General features: G+C 42.2%; 1 protein-coding gene across 1 annotated transcript in view; it reads left to right on the top strand.

Moving 5' to 3' along the window:
- Nucleotides 1-21,018, top strand: part of LOC139715882 (uncharacterized) — a 55,110-nt gene extending 34,092 nt beyond the window's left edge. The window contains exons 7-19 of the mRNA XM_071627432.1: nucleotides 718-800; nucleotides 1,720-1,878; nucleotides 3,274-3,370; nucleotides 4,251-4,460; nucleotides 5,558-5,758; nucleotides 7,105-7,216; nucleotides 7,953-8,087; nucleotides 10,344-10,483; nucleotides 11,037-15,582; nucleotides 16,787-16,925; nucleotides 17,450-17,635; nucleotides 18,496-18,587; nucleotides 20,353-21,018. Coding sequence (XP_071483533.1) covers nucleotides 718-800; nucleotides 1,720-1,878; nucleotides 3,274-3,370; nucleotides 4,251-4,460; nucleotides 5,558-5,758; nucleotides 7,105-7,216; nucleotides 7,953-8,087; nucleotides 10,344-10,483; nucleotides 11,037-15,582; nucleotides 16,787-16,925; nucleotides 17,450-17,635; nucleotides 18,496-18,587; nucleotides 20,353-20,458 — 6,206 coding nt within the window. The 3' untranslated portion in view covers nucleotides 20,459-21,018. The remainder of the gene's footprint in view (nucleotides 1-717; nucleotides 801-1,719; nucleotides 1,879-3,273; nucleotides 3,371-4,250; nucleotides 4,461-5,557; nucleotides 5,759-7,104; nucleotides 7,217-7,952; nucleotides 8,088-10,343; nucleotides 10,484-11,036; nucleotides 15,583-16,786; nucleotides 16,926-17,449; nucleotides 17,636-18,495; nucleotides 18,588-20,352) is intronic.
- The last annotated feature ends 285 nt before the right edge of the window (nucleotides 21,019-21,303 follow it).

Raw genomic sequence — 21,303 nt, 5'->3', positions numbered from 1 at the left:
CATTTTTTTTTTTTTTTTTGCGAGCATGAAACAGACAAATTTCGCAAGGAACCAAGATTCGCGAAAGTTAAATGCGCTCTAATGCTTTTTGTCTACATGATGCATTGAATGCCGAGTGGTAATTTGCTAAAGTTTAATGCTGCAAAGAAGACTATCGGCTCCAATATGCAGAAGTTTCACGGTTTTACAGAATTGAGTTTGTCACAGTTACAGATCTCAAAAATTGTTGTCATTGTGCTTTGCAATGGTCTGGCCATTCTGTGTGTCCATGTATGTACCTCTGGCATTGTGGTAGTTTTGTGCCTGGAAAAAAAGGAAAAAAAATCAGGGAGAACGTCTTTGCGAGTGATGTGAGATGAAGCAACCAAATTTTTGATTTCAGATTCACATAGGATGCCTTGCAAGATGATGCTTTAGTGTTCAAGCTGTCAAAACTTTATTATCATTATACTCTATGCTCTTTTATTCGAACTATGGCTTTTGAAAGCACCAAGAATTAATGATGGCAACAGATCTTGTTCAGTATTAAAAGTCTGGGGACAATTACCGACCAGACTGTGAGAAGCATTTGCATGGAGCTGTTGTTTTTCTTGGGGGTTGGGGAGGAGGTAGTGCACAACCAAATGTGAGCAGTTGTGCTATACTGAATGAAGTACTATTCTTTGAATACAAACTAATGTTTCTTCTTTTCATATATACTTTTTTTTTTGTGAATAGATAAGCGACACTTCAAAGATCCAGAGCTCTTCTCAGTCAGGAAGCTTGGTCTTTCAGACGTTGAGGGGCAGAGGATATTGCAGGTACAGTAAATCCCTCTTTCACACACACACACACATACACGCATAAATCTGAAGTTATTCTTTGTCCGTCTAAATGAACAAAGTGTGAGTGGAAAATTCATATGCCATATAGATGTTTCAAAGATGTGTCTATGCAAAGCTGAACGAATATATGCAATTTCTCCTCTTTGTAAAATTCTCTCTGTTTAACTTTGTCCTTTGGGATCAACAAAGTGTGAGTGGAAGTCTCGTGACTCACTGTATAAGTGCTTCAAAGATGTGTCAGTGCAAAGCTGAAGAGCTGTGGCACTTCTCTTCTTTGGATTGCTTGCATTAAACACTCATACATATTGTTCACTTTGTACACCATGCATTTTGAGACTCAAATTTCTATTGAGAATCAATCTCTCCACTTCAGTGTAACATATTTGTTGTGTATTGGGCCAGTCCACACAGTACTGTACTTCCCAGGAATGAATGAATGAATGTTGCCTTGTCTGACATGGCAGATTATATCCCAAGTAGAAACTGAATGCACGAATGGAAGGCGGAACACAAGATAGGTGAAAGTGAAAATGAGGAAATGTGTGTATACTGTTTACGCCATATATTTTGCGAGTCTAAAAGTTCGCGAATCGCGACTTCCCGACAATTTCGCAAGTGGTTAAATTCGCTATCATGGAGTCTGTACTGAACGGAGAAATGTATACGTGTACCTCACATTCATATCGGCATTAGAGTCAATATTTTTGCGTGTTTTTAATTTCGCGAATAGCACCTGACTCGCGAAATTTGCGAAAATAAAAACCTTGCGAAATATTCGGTATATACAGTACTGTAGCTCAGAAGTATGTGCAGCTTGGCCACGTTGATATGCAACTGGTACATAATGCACTGAAATGTTTTCTCCCTTTTTCCTCTCCTCCCTGCCCCATGACAGATTGCCATCATCTTCCGGAACTTGTCCTTTGAGCCGCACAATCTGGCGACCATGGCGGCCCACCGGACGCTGTACCGCTTTCTACTCCTCCTGTCCCACAACAACTGCACGATGCTGCAGCAAATTGGCATGGATGCCCTCACCAATATATGCAGTCATGTGAGTTTGCATGAATTCAGTGCCAGCATATTGTCCCCAGGGGTGACAAAGATCTTGTGTCTCAAAAATTCATGACACTTTCATTTTCGGAGCATTCGTGCAAAAATAATGTCAGTGTTGATGTCAAACAATGTAGAAACATCATTTTGGATTGTGTTAATAGTTGTGATGTTTTAAAACTCAAATCAGTATTTTTGATATTTAAGATTGAGTCACATGAGGTTTCAAAATGTGTGCCAATTGAAATACAAAGTCAAGGGATGATATGTCATTATTACTACTTTTCCCTTGTTGTTGTTGTTTGTTTGTTTGTTTGTTTTTAAGGGATGGGGAGCAAATGGGAAGAGAAATTATGAATCAAACCAGACTTGATATCTTACTTAAATGAAGTGTGTGTTTGTATGATGTGAAGGTTTGCAAAACTGGGAGGAGTGTCTTGATGCATTCATAACTGAGTAGACTTGGGAGGGATTTGCTTATGGAAGATATGATCATGGTGCTGGCTGTCCATTTGAATTGGCTATATGTTTATAAAACCTGAACGCTTTCCTAAACCCAAATCAGTGCACATGATTTCATAGGGTGCATTTGAGTGCTCTCCCGAAGAGTACCGTACTATACTCTCCCTGCGCCAGAGGAGCGCTCGAAAAAACATTCCCAAAGTGTGCTGTACCATACCATGCTAAAAGCTGACCACAGTCACCACTGTGCCACAGAACGCTCGAACGGAAAGTGGTCCAAAAGTGTACCATACCAGAAGTTGGCGTGAGAAGAATGTGCTTGACACATGCTATGTCATGATGCAAAGAGTTCATTCTCTTTGTTTGGGATGCCAGTATGAGCGTTCAGTGCACCAGGTGCATGACCCTGGTGCTACAAGTGTGTGACCCCAAGTGACTAGTGTCTAAAAATACCTCATGAAGGACTCTTTCTCCACAAAGTGCTCAAATGCTCCCAATTTGGCATGGTATGTGATGGTACAGTATTGTTCGGTACAGTTTGGTTCGCTTTTGGGTGCTTAAACCTTGCCTTTATGTTACTTCAGTCTCATGTCAGTCAGCATTCATGGTTCAGTAAGAGTTCCCTCATTCAAAGCAAATGATGATACAATTACGATTGCCATTAGAAAAGAAAGAAGTTGTATTCATGATTTATTCCATTTCCTATTCTACTTAGAAGTTCTATTTGTGAATTTCTGGAAATCCACTGAATTTTATACTGCATCTGTGCTCCTGTGTTTGAGTGGGGTGTGTGTGTGTATTTGTAATGTCTCTGTGGCAGATTTAGTGTTTCAGAATATGTGTATGTATTTAGCACCTGTGGAATCTCCTTACAAGTTAGTGCAGTGTGGAAGAGGAAATGTTTTTAACGGTGGGTATTCTTGCCTCATTACAGCTTGTTATGGACTCGGTAGACTACGTCAGTACACAACTCATGCTGCACACCATTCACAAGGGACTAACACACAAGGACAAATTTGTCATTCTCAGGTGTAAGTATTTCATCTTTTCTGCATGCACTGTAACGGGAGCTGCAGGCAATTGAATTGTGAAAGGGAAGGTGATTCATGATGTGTACTTACTGCACCTCTATAGCTCTATGTAAAGTTAAACACAAACTCACACTGTATGACTCAGTCTTTTTGGTTCAGATGGTTGTTGTTTTTTTATAGAAGATATATTCTGAATGATGTGTGTGCTATTACTTTTACATGTATCTTTTACAGTAACAGCAACTAAGGTTATTGTATTAGTAGTCAGGAAACTGTTGATCATGCACAATTTGCTGCGACAAAGTTACTGTGATGTTCCATGAACACTAAGAAGCAAGGTTAATGCCACATGCATGTATGGTGTGTTTCTTTTTTAGGTGATGCCTCACATTATGATTCAATGTTATTTCTGTCTGTACTATGTTTCAGCCAGAGGTTACTGACTCCAAAGTTAAATTCTGCAAAGTTTGTACTAAAGACAGGAGGACTAAAACATGACCATCCCTCTGTTTAATTCTCAAAAGGCTTGCCATTTATTAGGTGCAACCTGTCTCTCACCTGTCAGTCAGCATTCATAGAGATCTGGCCCCTGTTGCATAAGAAGATGCAATCAAACATAAGTCAGGAAATGAAACTTAAGTCATGCATAGACCATTCAGAATTGAGTGTTCAGAGACGTATGCTTGATTTCCTGACTTACATGTGATCCCAAATTATATGCAACAGGTTCCTGGCTTCACATTATCCAAAATCATTTACAAAAAATGACTCGTGTCACGTAATGTAAAATGTGTGCACATTAGTGGCAAAGATGCCATAGACAGACCAAGAGAGAAATCTTACACTCATTTTTTTCCTCATGCTCATGTCGTTGCCATAGCTATGGAGCTGATAGAGAAGCTGATGACGGTGGACAACAACCTGGACACGTTCCAGCGCTGCCTGGAGCCGTCCGTCTACGTCCGGGTGGTCACCCTGCTGACCATCCACGACATCCAACTGCTGCTCGGTGCCCTGGAGGTCATGCTGGTCATGTCGGAGCGAGAGGAGCCCTTCTGCACGCGGCTGTCTCAAGTCCACCGCAGCATAGGTACACTACCCCCCTCCCAAAATCCCTCTCGTTTTACTCCTGTTGCCACGTGCTTGGTCCAGAAGTGCCAGGACACGAGACTTCTTTGAGACCACTGACTAGAGGAGACTGGTCATACAAGACACCTTATTGTCCACTAATAGCTAAGACAGGGCTCCACACTAACTTTTATTTTTGGTGGCCCAAAGGCAAACATCCGACCTCTTTTGGTGGCCCGATCAGGCTAACGAATTCTTCATTTCTGAAATTTTGGTGGCCCGACGTGCGTTTTTGGTGGCCCTGGGCCACCGGGCCACCGTTAGTGTCGAGCCCTGGCTAAGAAACTAAATTACTCCCTTGCTGTTTGGAAACAAAGCATTCAGGAAGAGTTAGGCACTCTTGATGGTTTCAGGTGAAAAAAAAGAATCACATCAATTTGAATACTTAATTCAATGTTTTTTCAAAATATATAGCTTTCAATTTGAATATTTTAATATATGGTAAAGAGTTACTTATTTGTTGTTGCTGTGAGCATCAAATTACTAAATGGGCATCAGATGTATGTATTAGACAAAGTGAAATCATGTTTTCATTTTATCAAGTCAGAAGATCACAGTTAAATGGCTATAATTTACCACTAATGATAGTGCTACATGCAGACTTTCCCAGCCCATGGTAGTAGTTTGTTTCATGCATTTCAATTCAGGAGAAAGCAAATTCTAAGTTGAATTCATTGAATCCACTTTTTTTTGAATAAACAAAATCTTATGAAACAATAACAAGATATCTTGCACTTACTTTTGTCACTAGGAAATATGAAGTTGCAGCAAGGAATGGCGTGCTAGCCACTGCACGCTGAAATCAGTTGCATTGCTGTATCACTAATCATTTTGAGCTGATGCTAACAAGGTGTAGTCATGTGATAGACAATTCCCTGAAATGACAGATGAAATTAAAAGCATTCGATGAGGATACTTTTAAGATTGCTATTCTGTGTTTTGACTTTCCTGGAGTGTCTTGCCATATCTGTCCTTCCATGCCACCACACCATGGAAATATCACTTGTTTGATAAGGTCATCTATGATACGAATGCATTTGCAATTCTCATCCTTTCCAGATGTTCTAGTATGCCTTGTTACCCTGGATGCACAATCGCTGGGTGCAGACGCCTTTGTTGGCATCAAGATTGTGGACCATGCACCAGATGGAATCCACCACCCCATCGTGACGATGGGCAGCGCCCACGGGACGGCCACGAGTACGCCCCCTCCTCCCCATTCCACCAACAAGGCTAACACACCTCCCGTACCTCCAGCAAGTGAGTTTTCTCAGTGATATTTTCATTCATTCGTTTCATTCATTAATTTATTACCTCCACTAAGGAAGTTATGTTTTGTCAAGTGTTCAAGTGTGTTTGTTTGTTTGCAAAATAACTCAAAAAAGTTGTGAACAGATTTGGCTGAATCTTACAGGAAAATTTGATAATGACAGAAGGGGCAGATGATTAAATTTTGGTTGTGATCTGGGAATTTTTAATGAATTTTTGAAGGATTTTTTATCTTTTTGAAAATAGGGTCAATGAACTTGGGATTTCAAGCTGCGCGTAGTTGAGGTTTGCAAATGAGCACTGAAGTACGTGCTCTGCTCGAGGTGCAGCGCAGCAGGAAGCTGATGAGGTAAACACAAGACTTCTTTGTCATCGGGAAATTGGGCGATTTTCAGCATGGATAGAAATGAGCTACCTGGCGAAGGTCTGCGCGTGAGCTCTCGAGTGCTTTTCCAGTTTTCACGTAATAGAACATGCATACATAGAGATTTGGCAACGATATGAACAAATGCTATATGAAAATGTGACAGATAAAAACAGAGTTATTAAGTGAAGTGGCTAATGAGAAGGCAGTGTAGCCTTATTTAAACTGTAAACTACCGGGGTGATATCCTAGTGTTTTTGTGCATTGTTCGCACAATGCATGACGAGCTCAATGGCAATACAAGATGCGTACACCCAGAAACATACCCCTGTCATGCTGAAATCATATCAGTGCCCCAGTGTGTGTTCATTATTGGATGAATATCAGTGTATGCTGTACAGTAGGTATGAGGGATGAGATGGTCTATGTACTGTAAAACATGATATATTCACGGCATGAAATTTTCGCGAATTGGAGCTGACAGCCCTTTTCGTGGCATGAAATTTTCGCGAATTGCCACTGGTGTTCAATGCATGTAGTGTAGACAAAAACTTTCGCGTGCATTTTAATTTCGGGAATTTTGGCGCTCGCGAAATTCGCGAAATTAAAATGCACGCGAAAATGACTCGTTTTACAGTAACTCTTTGATTACACTGTTACGACTGTCTTTTTACCCCATGTGGCTGTGATGCATGACTGTTCCAGTGGAAAATTTCACACATTTCGTGCAACATTAAACTGCTGCAAAATAGAAATACATGAACTTTTTAGTTTGTTAAGATGCTACTTCATGTTTTGATACTGTGGAAATATAAACAAAAGCAAAATTCCTCTTACCAACCCAAGCGGAAAAAATTATGTGTGCAAAAATGTGACATTTTACAATAGAACATGGGGTCACAAACAGTCACTTTTGGTTGTGTGTATGCATGTCATGGTGATGGCTGTATACAATTGTCTGTCACGTTCTCAGGACCGTTTCCTGCTGCTTCAACGTCATCAGCCTCACCTACCCCGCCCCCACCTGCCCCACCGCAGGGAAGTGCACTCAAAGAGGCCGACATGGAGACTGTGGCTTGCCAGTGGTGAGTAATGTCTCTTTCTTAGAAAAGCAGACTGCTCAGTCATGTTCTATCACTGTCAGTGCCGTTGTAGTGTCAGCTCCATGCACAATGAAAATATTCAAGAACATTATGGTCTATTTCTTACTCCGCTGTTTGAGAATGATTTCAGGAGCAAACTGCATGAAGTTATTGCTTTGAGAATAAAAAATCTAAAGTAAGTTTGTCTACCTCTTAGAATGTTGATATAGAATATACGCATGGTGTTTTATTGGGAGAGACCATTACGTTGCAGGTGCTGTACAAACCTGTCGGAGACTTGCACGTCATGAAAAGTCAAGTTTGTTGCATATGCTTTTCCCCCTTCTTTTCTTTAATATTTATAGTGGCATCATTCAGTCACTTTGAGTGAGTCAACTTAAAACTTAAGTGCACAAGAAGAAACAGATTAGAAATCTGATTTCTCTCTTTCTTTCTTCATTCCTGATGAGATCACAGTGCCGAACTTTGTAGCATATTATATACCATGGGATAAGTGATTGTTATGTATGTGCAGTGTGTTTGTAGTGTATACGGACACTGATGGATGGCAATGTACAAGACCATATGTCATTACTTTGCACTCTTGTCAATGTAGGAACCAGAAATGTTGGGGCCTTGTGTCACCACACAGCCTCTGGTCACAAACATTTGTGTGAAAGTATCGATAGGAACACTGGATTGTAATAATCTCCTGTACTATGATGTATCTTCTATACAGGCTGGTCGCACACTACGACTCAGAACCGGAAGCGTCCATTTCCAATATCGACATTTACGCGGATTACCTGTCGTCCTGCGGCAAGATCGTAGGGCGGAACATCCTCAACTCAAGTGACTTCATGAGATGTGTCAAGTAAGTCGGATCTTCTCTCTCTCAACTAAACTGTGATCAGTATTCATTTTTATGCCTCCGCCACGAAGTGGTGCCGGAGGCATTATGTTTTCGGGTTGTCCGTCCGTCCGTCCGTCCGTCCGTCCGTCCGTCCGTCCGTCTTTCCGTCCGTCCGTCCGTCCTTCCGTCCGTCCGTCCGTCCTTCCGTCCGTCCGTAATGAATTTTGTGGACAGGGTAACTACCAAAACCTTTTGAGGTATCCTAATGAAACTTGGCATGTATGTGTATTAGGGGGTGAAGTTGTGCCTATCAACTTTTGGGTGCACATGCTCAAGGTCAAAGGTCAAAAGGTCAAGGTCAAATACTTAAAATTTTACTATTTCCCCCATATCTATGCAATGCCTGAAGATATTTTCTTGAAACTTAGTGTATACATGTACTACCCAATTAAGATTCTCTGGTGAAAGTTTGGGGTCATGAGGTCAAAAGGTCAAAGGTCAAAGGTCAAGCAAAATGTTAAAATTTCACTTTTTTCTCTGTATCTTGGAAATTGTTCAAGGTATCTTCATGGAACATAGTATATATGCATCTACTGACTGGCAGTGGTTATCTAGGGAATTTAGGGTTCATGGGGTCAAAGGTCAGGGGTCAAAGGTCAAGGGCAATACTTCAAAATTATATTATTTTCCTTATATTTATGCAATGCCAGCAGGATTTTTTTTAAAACTCGATGTATGCATGTATAACCCAATAGAGATTCTCTGGGATTTTTTTTTTTGCCAAGAACGTCAAAGGTCAAAAGGTCAAAGATCAAGTGAAAGTGCTGAACTTCTTTCTCCATATCTCGGAAGTGGCTCAAGTTATCTTGAAACCTAGTACATGCTGAATTTATGTATGTTCTGCCTGACAGTGATTCTCTTATAAATCAAAGGCCAGATGAAAATGATAACAATTTACTGTTCAATACAGAAATTGCGCTTTTTCTCCATACCTTGAAAATTACTCAGTGCATAAACTTATGAAATGGTCAATGTCAAGTTAAAGTTCTTAAATCCCCAAATACATGCTCTCCTATTCATCCAATTAAACATAGGTCAAGGAAGGTAAACATTCAATACATTTGTGACAAACATGTCATGTTAATATTTTGCCAATGTTGTGAAAATGTAATCACACATTGTCCACATGTACTATAGACCTATTAGGAGAATCATGCATTATGGCGGAGGCATACCAGTCGCCATAGCGACATTTCTAGTTATTTCTTGCATTTGGTCTGGCATCTGATAGTAAACTATTCATAACATTCTGTATTTAAGATTTGTACTTAAGTGAAAGTACTTTCACAGCTTCTTACATGAATAGTTTCTGCAGCAGATATATACATCTTTCTTTCTCTGCAACATCTTTGTCAGCCACTTCCATGTATGCATAGGAATATATTTGCAATACTTTATCTGATTTTACGTTCATGTTGTAAGATACAACATGTTCCTTGTTCTCTATTAATCTATTAACTTTTGGTCAGGACATTTTATCTATTAACTTTTGGTCAGGACATTTTATCTATTAACTTTTGGTCAGGACATTTTATATATTTACTTTTGGTTTGTACATTTTATCTACAAAGCCAGCCAACAAATATTTGAAAATATGTGGCATATAGTTGATCTGTTTTGTTTTGTTTTGTGTGTCTTTTTTTCGTAATCTTCATTATTATCTGTAAAGGATAAAAAAATGAGGGCTGCTCATCACTTCCCATGGCATTTTTGTTGATGTAACTTTTTGGAAAGATAAATCACGATATGAATTATGAAAAGTGTCACAGCATCAACTTTGGTGAACTTTTTTTTGTTTTGTTTTTCCCCAAAGCTAATTCAAATTGGTCAATTGGATTGATGCCATCAGCAGTCACAATTTGAAAATCGCTGCTTTGAATTGCAACATTTCTTGGATTAGGTTAACCTTGAAGTGCTCTTAAGATTTCTTCAAGGACAATGTAGTGTAGGTCTTAAGCAAAAAAAGAATAAATAAATGAAAGAAAAAACAATCATAATAATGAAAAATAGGAAAGAAGAAACCTAATGTTATGTAAATGTTTAAAAATGTTAGTGTTTTATTAAACCCTATTGTGGGTACATACTTGTGTATTTCATAAATCAAGAGATGAGTTCATGGGGACCTATTACAGTCAGGCTTTCTGTGAATCATATGGAAATGATTTCCTCGCCTCATCTGTACAATGTCAATTTAATCTTGTTTTGCGCTCTTTGCAGGATTGTCTTCCCCACAGTTGAGGGCAAGAAAACAGAAAACGAAGCGGGGCCCCAGTTCCTCATCGCTGGAATCAAGAGAAGGCGTGCCCCGTTGCCATGGAAATACCAGCAAGCCGGTCAGTCTGCACCTTCTCCTGCTGGTGAGTTTTGCCAGGACATACACTAAGATTGTTAAGACATTATATCAAGTGAGCTTTGTAAGCAGCTTTAAAATGTTAAGTCCTGGATAGTCATCAGAAATCTTGACAGCTGTAACAGGTCATCTGCAACTCACATCCGCTTGTTTTAATTTCTTGATTCAACTGGTTTGGCCTTGATAAGAAACAGCATGTGGTAGCTTGTTCTCAGTGGGGAAAATGCATGTGTTGAATTACATACTTCAAATTAGAGTTTGGTAAGGAAACAAACCAGTATGTTATAGTTTGTATGATGTAACATGAAATACTGTGTAAGCTGTTATTTTCGCATACAGATATTTTCATGAATTGACACTGACGCTATCGTAAATGCACTATTACCCTAGCGCATTGTAATATTTTTGTGTGTTGTAAATTCATGATCCAACTGTGATTCGCAAAATTTGCAAAAATTGAACCCTCATGGAAAAAAAAAACTTATACAGTATACCTTGAATTAGTGTTTCTGTGTATATTGTTCTTATCTTTTTTATTTGTATATTTATGTCTCATGCAGGTCAAATGGCAGCCTCAGCTATGATAGCAAGGATGGCTCAGCGGCATTCGCCTTCCCCTACTGTCTCACCCAGTCCACCCCCACCCAAGGGAGGCATCTTCCCGCAGGCTGTCCCGCAGAGGCAGAATGTTCCACTCCCGGGACAAGTCAACGGGCAGATTCCCGGCCACATACATGGTGCAGCCATGACTGTGCAGAATCCTCCCACTGGGCCGAGTCAGGGACAGGTGCCAGGACAAACCGGTCAACTTCCAACGCAGGTGCAGCTGCAAGTTCAAGGAGGACATGCAGGCAGTCAAGCAATCTCTTTCACTGCTGCTAACCCGACAACAGGCGCCCGTGCTCTGCCCCCTCCTTTCACTCAGGCACAGCTTCAACAAGTTCTGCAGCAACAGCAGCAGCAGCACCAACAACCACAGCAAGTAGTGCAAACGCAGCATGCAACAAACCAGGCTGTCGTGCAACATCAGAATGTGATAAACCCACAGGCTGGACCGACACTGATGCAGCAACAGCCTCAGCAGCAGTTGAACCATCCACCACAACATCAATTTCAACCTCCACAACCACAAATACAACAGCTCCAGCCTCAGCTTCAACAACAGGCACAGCAGCAGCAACTTCAAATTCCTGCAACGCAACCACATCTGTATCAATCACACCAGCCACAGTTCACACCACATGCTCAGCAACAGTTACAGCCACAGCCAAATGAACAAGTGCAGCCTCAGCTCAGGCCGCAGTCACAGTTACACCAACAACAACAACCACACCCTCAGTTTCAGCAGCATCAAACACATCCTCAGTCACAACAGCATCAGCCACAGCCTTCATCACAACAGCTGCAGCCACAGCCTCAATTGCAACAGCAACAGCCACAACACCATCAGTCACAGCCTCCACTGCAACAACATCAGCTGCAGCCTCAATTGCAGCAGCATCAGCCACAACCTCAACCACAGCAGGTGCAGTCTCAACCTCAACAACAGCAATCACAGCCTGAGGTACAACAACATCAGCCACAGACACAATCACAGCAGAATCAGCCACAACAGCAGCATCTACAGGCTGTCCAACAAAATGTTGGAACTCCACAGAGTGGACTCAGCCAGTCCCAACCTCAAGCAGGATACACAAGTATCGCTGTGGCCAGACCACCCCAGCAGCAATCAGTACCGCATATACCTCAGGGAGTTAATAGTGTAAGTGTTGCTGATATTGTAGCTGGGAATATGAGAGTGCCACAGCAACATCTCAGTTATAACTTGCAGGAGAATAACTCAAAGCAATTGAACGGACAGGCATTACAACAGCAGATGCAAGGAGCAGGACCCACTGTCAATGGCCCTCAGAACTTTAGTGGTACATCACAGTCATTGACAAAACACACGCAAGTTGTTTCAAACATCAGTGAGGCGACAGCTATGACAGCACAAAGTTTACCTACAGTTGTAATGCAAGCGCACAATGGATCTCCCTCAGTGCTTGGAAATGCTGTTGAAAATCAGTCTCATGAACACTATGTATCGCTTCCTGGACAGAATGGTACCAGCCAGCATGTCCAATCTTCTGATAGCATGTCAGAATCCAGTACAGAGTTGAACTCTAAGAGCAGAAGCAATAGAAGCAGGAGCAATAGTGGGAAGAAGTCTTCGGGGAGGAATACCCCTTCCAGACAATCTAGCAGCCCCAATAGGAGTCCAGGGGCAGCGGACAAATCGCCAAAGCCATCAGCTGAGGATGCACCCACAGAGAAGTGTCAGCCCCCTTTGAAAGTACCACTGCCAGACGGAGAGGTGCGGATCGAAAAGATCCCTAATGTCCATGCCATGGGAGTTGATGGCGATGATGATGATGGGGATGACAGGACTGATGTAACGGAGGGCATCATTCGCCAAATTGCAGGATCCCCAGTCCTCAATCAGAGCTCATGTCATGTGCCAATGGAGGAGAGTGAAAGCTTGGTGTCTGAAGTGGACACAAACGATGAGGAAGGCTCTCAAACGCCTGACATGAATGGTGAGACTGCACCAACGCCTGAACCTGCACAACAGCAATTATCCCAGAACGCGCAATCAGTTGCACCAGGAACACTGCCCAAACAACAAATTGGAGTGCTGAGTCAGCCACAGCCACAGGTTCACATTAACCATCACTACCAACTTGCAACAAACAAACAATCTGGAACTACGATCACAGTGGGGCAATCACAACCTCAGCCACAATTTGTGTTTCAACAGCAAATGCCAGTAGTGTCAAGAAGTGTTGTCAATGTGCAGGTGCAAGGACAGGTGCAAACTGGACAGGCTATCTTGCAGACCCAGCAAGGTACCTTGGTTCAGTCTCACTCTGGGAACCTTCAGGCTGGCACTGTGGTTCGAAACGCGGGAACGGGAACTGTAATCCAGACGCAGAGTGGCAGTTATGTGCAAGTGCAGCCACAAATTCAGGTTCAGGGTCATCAAGCGGTTATCCAAACTCAACCAAGCTTTCAAGGACAACAGTTCCAGGCTCAGGTGCCTTTGCAAGTTACATTAGTACCACAGGGGCAGGTCCAGCAACAAGTTCAGCAGCAACAATTGAATGTGGTGTCAGGTGTGCCACACTTACAACCTGGCCAAACCATGATAATGACAACCAACTCACAGCAAGGCAACATCACACAGGCTACCATCTTGTCCCAAAATTCTGGTCAGTTGGTTGTGCAGAATGTCAATGGTCCTCCTCGCACCGGTCCTAAGCCAATCCTTCCACAACCTCCAGTGTCCAGCATGCCCCAAGTGCAGACGACACAGAATGTCCAAATCAACAGATTGCCTGGTCTTCAAGGACTGCAGAGATTGCAAGGTCCATTGAGTCCAACTAACCGAGATTCACCACTCATCAAGCGATTGCTGCAGCAAGGTCCTGTTCACCCAGCCCCTGGAAATACAATTTCCCAACAGACTCAGCTGCAGGTCATTCAACCACAACAAGGTCAGATTGTTCTGAACACTGTTGGACATTCTCAAGGTGCACCCATGACGGTGCAGACTCAGGGACAGACGATGCCTCTGTCTCACGTTCAAGTTGTTACACATTTGCCTACTGGAGTATCTGTTCAGACTGCTCCAACCATCGCAAACATTCCACAGATTCAGTTGCATCACCAACCGATCTTACCAGCTCTCCCTGGCTCACCGAGTCCAAACAGAGTCTCCAAAGAGGCCAAGTCAAAGAAGAGTAAATCCAAGCACAAAAAGAAAGACAAAGACAAAGACAAAGAAAGGGACAAAGATAAAACAAAAAATGGGAGTTCAAAGGATGACCTTGCAAAGTTCAGGTCACTAGGGGGACATGATGATGGACAGAGTACACCTGGCAAAGATACAAGCAAGAAAAACAACTACTCCATTCATGTGATATCTGAAGAAGGGGATAAGAAGGTCATTGGCGTTGTGTGCAATGGCCTGCCTGTTCCTCCAAGCACAGAAAGTGGCGATTGCAATAATTCCGTTGACCTTGCAAGGAATCGAAGCCAAGACTGTGTGGCAAAGCAGGGATTGCCAAATGGTTATATTGGAGACACCTTGCACAATGATGTCAAATTGGCAAAGGATAATTTTGTCTCACCACTGGCTTCCAAGGACATTGAGAGCCTGCTGAAGAAGGCTCCTCAGACAATTGGCGATAAAATGGATAGTCTTGTGGGAATGAAGAGGGACTCTGCAGAGAATGGTATCCTGGCTGATAAGCTAGGCAAGCCATGTTTAAACCATGTGGTGAACGGAGACATAGATCGTCCAACAGTGAAAGACAATTATGACGGCAATAATACCGTCAGCGATAGACTGGACAAACTCTTACATGGGGCAGTACCAAACCTTAGCCAACCTAACATTCCAAACACCAGTACTCCTAACCCCAAAACAGCAGGACTTGTCGCTTTCTGCCGTGATATACGCTCCAGCTTTCCCATCCCCAGTACCGTGCCTTCAGTCACTGTGGGAGCAGTGGCAAATGCCAATAATAACAACCAACAGAACACTTCTCAGTCAGTGCCTGTCACAAACTCTCAGACACGGGATGTCCCACAGTCTGGCAGCAGTGCTTTGAACGAAAGGACTCAGCACAGTGCGAATCAGTCTGGCGATCCTGGCCAGGATGCGAATCCGACGTGTGCGACCAGCTCTCAAGGAATGCCACCAGCAAATCCCACGTCAGCTACCTCAACCCAAGCTTCCTTGCCTCAGCCCACATCATCCCTCTCCTTGCCTCTCACCGTACAAGTCCCCAGTCCAGCGGTCTCTCAGAGTCCCTGCTTCAAGAGACCCATTGACGACGTCCTCCAGTCGCCGGACGGGAAGCAGTCCGCGCCATCCAATCCCCTGGCTTCGCCCTCACACTCCGCTGCAGCACCGCCCTCCCCATCAACACCTCGCTCCACCAAGAAGAGGAGACATTCGTCCTCATCCTCGACGTCGAGCTCGAGCAGGAAGTCGTCCAGCAGCAGTGGAAAACCAGCTCCAGTGCTGAAGTATGTCTGTGAATGGAAGGGATGCATAAGGTAAGTTGGCATATTGTATACCTGATACTTCTTGGAGTACTGTCATACATATTTAAGACTAATGGGCCATGCTTTAATCTTAGGTGTGTATGTGTGTGGTATTTTTTTTATTGGTTCATTTAGATGGCAGAAATCTGGTGAAGTTTAAAAAAATAGAATTTTTCTGCTTATCAATGTAATAATTGTAGCCATCTGGTGATGTTAAGCATTCACAATTTTCAGAGGACTAAATGTTACAAAGTTTCTTTAAGGTAACCAAATACCAAATAAAAGTAGACATGTGCACAGGATTTTAATTGCCTATAATTCACTTCAGCAAGTTCTCCATCATCATGATATGTACTCTGTTGTCCTTATCCAGAATCTGCCATGCTAAGCTTTTTACTCTTTTTGTCATGCATTGACATGGTTCTCTTGTACACAGCTAATAAGCCATTTAATTTGTATGATAGTTTGTGACAGGCAGCTTCTTCCTCTAACACCCCACACTTTTCCTTTAAATGATTCCAGAGTACTCAACAGTAGTTCAAGTGAACATTTTTGTTCATATGGAATGGAGTATACAATCATAAGGGTTTTCTTTCTGTCCATAACTGCAGGGCTCGACACTAATGGTGGCCCGGTGGCCCGGGGCCACCAAAATTGAAAGTTGGGCCACCAAATTTCAAAAAAAGGGCAAATTTGGTGGCCGCCTCGGGCCACCAAAATGTTTTGAAAAGTACGTCAATTAATTCCTAACTTTTTGCGCCGGAAATTAGCAGTTATATTTGTTTAAAGGATGGATGAAAACGGACTGAATGAGTGCCTGAGAGTGAGTTTTGCGAGTTTGTTGAGGTTTATTTATGAGTAGATGTATGTCCAACTTCCAATTCTTACTATGACTGGATAAAACTTAGCTATTTGACTCACTAAAAAAAACAGGACTTTTAATGTTTTTTTATTGTTTTTTTTTCGGGGCCACCAAATTTTTCTCTCGGGCCACGGGCCACCAAACAAAAAAGTTAGTGTCGAGCCCTGTAACTGGTATCGTCGATGTCTTTGATTGCCCGTATGGGGCTCTATATAATCTCACACATTGCAATTCATTCAGAGTTTATGTGTGCTAATCAATTCTTGAGATAGATTCATGTCAGTCATGCATTAGTCTAATCACAAAATGCTTTGATGTGGGATTAATCATGTTATTCGCTTCTCGTACCACCAGGAAATACCCCTCGGCCAAGGCTCTCCATACTCACACGTGTATCAGCCATGTACTCTCCATCAGCTACAGAGGGCTCTGTGAGTGGGAAGGCTGTGACAGAATACAGAGGCAACGCTGGTCGGTGGTCAGCCACATAATGGTGAGATTGATGAAACTCTTGACTCCCTTGTGTGTGATCTTCCACATTAGCAATTGACTAAAACGCCCCCAACGGAAAACAACAAAGTATCACTTGATTTTTTTCCCCCCGTAATCATTCCTCCGTCTGTAATTTATGTGTCGGGCCAACTTGTCTATGAGATCTACTTTGGTTCCCTGCATTTCCTTTTTCTGAAGTAATATGCTTCTGTAGCTCTGACGTATGCGAATGTTTGAAGTGGATATGTTAGTTAGCAAGAGACCATTCCCGCGTGTATGAAGGGGTAAAGTGGAAGCGTCTTTCATTATTGTCTTCAGAGCTATATTGATGGATGGATGTGTAAACTTTAGAGCTCACCAAATGGATGAGTATCGTCAACATAGAGTAGGAGAATGTTTTTGTCTGAGTTAATGTAAGAAATTATGTAATCTACATACACTTTTCTTCCACATATAATTCTTGATGTGCCAGTTGATCTTGTTGATAAAAAAATAACCATTGCCTTATTTCCATGTACTGTAAAGGACAAGCACTGCTCAGAACAGGCCATTCAAGCTGCCATTGAGAAGCGGGCACAGCGTGCGGCACAACCCACCCCACCCCCATCGCAAGACCCCTCGCCCCAACCCCCTCCAATCGTCTACAACGCCCACACGGCCTACCATGCGATACGACGCAGCCTCCACACACCATCGCTCAAGGAGCTGTTGGTAAGGATCACTTCCCTACTTGAAACATTTAGTTAGCTCGCAGGCAGTTGGAAAGACTGGTCACAAAGGGGATGATTCATTGATAGCCGCCAAGGTCTACTCTGCATGGCAACTTTGACCTTGCAGTGAAAGAGGCCATTGTTGAGCTTCAGGGGCCGGAGCGTTTTCAGCTCCAATTTGTGCACTTGCATCATGTCATTCATTGTTTTATCGCCCTTGAATCAGCGAAGAGTAACATTATTGACAGGTCTGACGGGCATAATGGAAGGAAAAATCTGACTTTGGTTCAAGGATGCCCGATCAGTGTGAGTTCAAGCACCAGAAGCTGTAAGCTTGAAGGAACAGAGCAGAATTGGCAAAAAAACAGAAAAAAATTTTTTGAAATAATTATGATTGTAGAACATCTCTCCACCTTATCAAGCTCAGGTAGAGAGTCATCACTTTCAAGTCCTTTCAAGTTACGCAATTCTGCTGCTTTAGAAGCATGCACATAACACAATACAGTTTAATCTGATGGGTTAATTTCCTGTCCCTGAAATCAACATATGGAGGAATGCAAGCATTATTTGGTGGATTACATAATTGCATTCAACTTGTATTTGTGAGGCAGCCTTATGTGTACCTCAGTCATTCAAAAAGTTGTTTGAATGGTGATATATGTGCATTTTTAGTGTAAGGGAAAGTAGCATGTTCCTTAAAAGGAAGACTTGTATTGAATGAATCACTCAAAGAAACAAAAAATGTAGTCCAGCATAAAAAACAACAACAAACAAACAAATATGTGTTGATAAATGTATAGCATTTTTGTACTGATTGTCAAGTTGTGTATTTCCTTCTTTCTTTCTTTCTGCCTTGTGTAGGGTGAGAATGAGGGTCCAGTCACGAAGAGTATACGACTGACAGCAGCGCTGATACTGAAGAATCTGGCCACTCACTCAGCGGTGGGAAGGAGGTAATGATGATCCTCCTTTAGATCAATGTTTCTCACTTGAGGGGCATTTTCACAGTTGAGACTGTCCCACAATGCTGCCTGCCACATGGACGAAATGGCCAGTTATTCACAATACAGGCCTGTCGTCACATACATTTGTGTACGGATACTGAATAATTGGCACTTGTTCAGTCATGGTCTCTTTTTCTGCTCTCAAGAGTCATTAGCAAGGAAACTCATGTTGCTTTTGTTGAGACACACATCTGTTTATTAATTAAGGAAGGAAAGATGACAATTTCCTCGGCAAGTGGATATTCTTCTCCCACTTGGCTTTCATCATTTCCATTCTTTCTTTTTCCGTGTCTGTCATTCATGCATACTTGTCCGTATACCCCTTATGGTCCATACATAGATATGGTTAGCATAATAATTATGTTATTCTCTTGATGAAAATAACTTGTATGGACAAGTTATTGTTGTACTCATTTATGTTCTCATTTATTTTGTTCAAAATGGAAGCTCTGCAATTTCAGGAGAGTTCCATTCAATCAGCCATCGGGAAATGATTTTATATTTCTTTGCATCAGTTTACTAAATGATGTAAGAAAGATGTACAGTGTACAATATACATTACTCTCCGCGTAATCGGGTATCGCTTAAACGGGTACTCCGTTTAATTGGGTAGAAATGTCAGAGTCAGTTCCAATGCACATTAAAATTACCTGATAATCAGGTTGCCTCTCCGCATAAAGGGGTAAATAATTTTCTTCTAATCGAATTTCTACCCACATTTTATTGCATATAACACTTTAAAAAATCATGCATGTCAAATTTTCCATGGCTAATCGCATTCTCTGCTTAATTTACAAAGAAAACCGATCATTTGGGGAGTGATTAAACATGAAAATATATGTACACGTACTGACTTGGACACGTAAACGAACATTACACATGTAGCTGGCACTCACAATTGCATAGACAGACAGGAGTTGAACACACTTGCGCTCCTCCCTTGCTCTGCAACAACATTCACAATACGAGAAGTTTGCAACGAAAATCAGGCCATGCACCTGCTCCATAATTTTGCTTTCCCCAGTCAATTCTCGAAAAGTAACCCGACGTTCTACGTTACTAGTGCACGCAAAGAGACGTGTTCATTTCGGGAAACCCCTGCCTGTTAGCGAGGAGTCTATTATCATAGTCAAACGACACAGATTTCTGAAGACATATTTGTCCATAAAAAGAGTGTAAATTATTACTCGTGACTGAGCAAGTGTAAGGTGTGCATAATGTGCAATGCAAGCACGCATGTTAAACATACAGTGTAGGTGTTTGGTGGAGTGTACAATGCATATAAATATACATTGTGTGTGAATGAGACGCGTATTCTTCTGTTAATCGGGTACTCCGCTTAATCGGGTAAGAAACGCTCTGCCCGAGCCTACCCGATTATGCGGAGAGTACTGTATATCAATATTTTAGCTGGAAAGTTGTAACAATTCATATTTTTAGTTGATTATGAAGGGAAATGTATTGTGAATATCATTCATTTTGTCATGAAAATTCAACACTTTCAGCCATGTGCCTCTTGATGGTATGACTTGCACAGGATACTTCCTTCTGCTCAAGATGTGTCTGTAAATAGTCAACAATAACTTGTTGGCTTCTTTTTTCTTTAAAAAAAAGAGAAGAATTGTAACATTATAACTCAAACTCACTGTATACAAAGTTAACAGTTACTTGGATGTTGAGCAACATTTTTCACCGTCTGGTTTTGTTGTTGCAGAGAGATCCGCAAGCACGAACTACTCCTGGCGCGGCTAGCCATCAGCAACATGGAGTCGTCGACGACGCTGGCCAAGTGTCTGAAGGAGCTGGACCTTGACTCGTGACACTAGCTGGACGACCAACAAAAGAGTCGCGGAGCACAAACCCGGACAACTCTTCCTTTCCTCTCTGCCCCATCTCTTTCTCTCCATGTGTGGCCAACAGAGTGACGTTGTGCCACGAGGGAGCGTGTGTCGCGTGGACTACCTATAATGACCAAGAAGGAGGAGGAGATAGAATGCGGTACAGAGGTGCTACACATCCATGGCCATAGAGCAGCTTGGTGAAATACCTGGGCAAAGAATGAGAGTGCTACAAGAGAGTTAGCTGCATTGCACCGTAAATGACTGTCATGCTGCATCTTATTGATACAGAAAAATGTTGTCAGTTGGCACTGAGTGATGGTTTGGTGCTAGGTGTCTGATTCCTCGGTTATGAAATGTTCAGGGCATAGGGAAGAGTAAAATTTAGAAGGTGAATGTGTCTGCGTGATGACCGTATTTCAGAAACAATGCAAGAGGGTATTGAAAGACTTTTAGTGCTGCTCTGAGACGGATTGGGTACCTTGTGACAGATTCTTTTCCAAGTCTCTGTGAAGTCAATCAAAAGGAGCATGGTGCTTGTAGTTCAGGCAGACTAACTTCATTTTTCACGTCCCATTGAACCCTGTTGCCATGTGAGGTAACGTTTGTCTCCAAACTTTTGACAATCACATTTCTTTTAGAGACGAGAAGATTGACGGTAAAGTGCATGGATTAAAATGCATGCACGCACAAAGCAATCATGTTAAAGTGACAAATTATCCAGTGTTTAGCAGATAAGGTTAGCAACATCAGGTTATTTATTACCTGTCAGGATCATGCAGTAGTTCTGCGCTCCATTTACTGTTTGATTTCTGGTTTTGTTGTGT

Source organism: Diadema antillarum, unplaced genomic scaffold (genome assembly GCF_040938485.1).
Source record: "Diadema antillarum isolate AM-2024a unplaced genomic scaffold, OU_Dant_1.0 scf00000057, whole genome shotgun sequence".
In the NCBI taxonomy this organism is placed as follows: Eukaryota; Metazoa; Echinodermata; class Echinoidea; order Diadematoida; family Diadematidae; genus Diadema; species Diadema antillarum.
The sequence above is the reverse complement of the archived record's forward strand: the minus strand, read 5'-3'. Positions and strand labels throughout refer to the sequence as shown.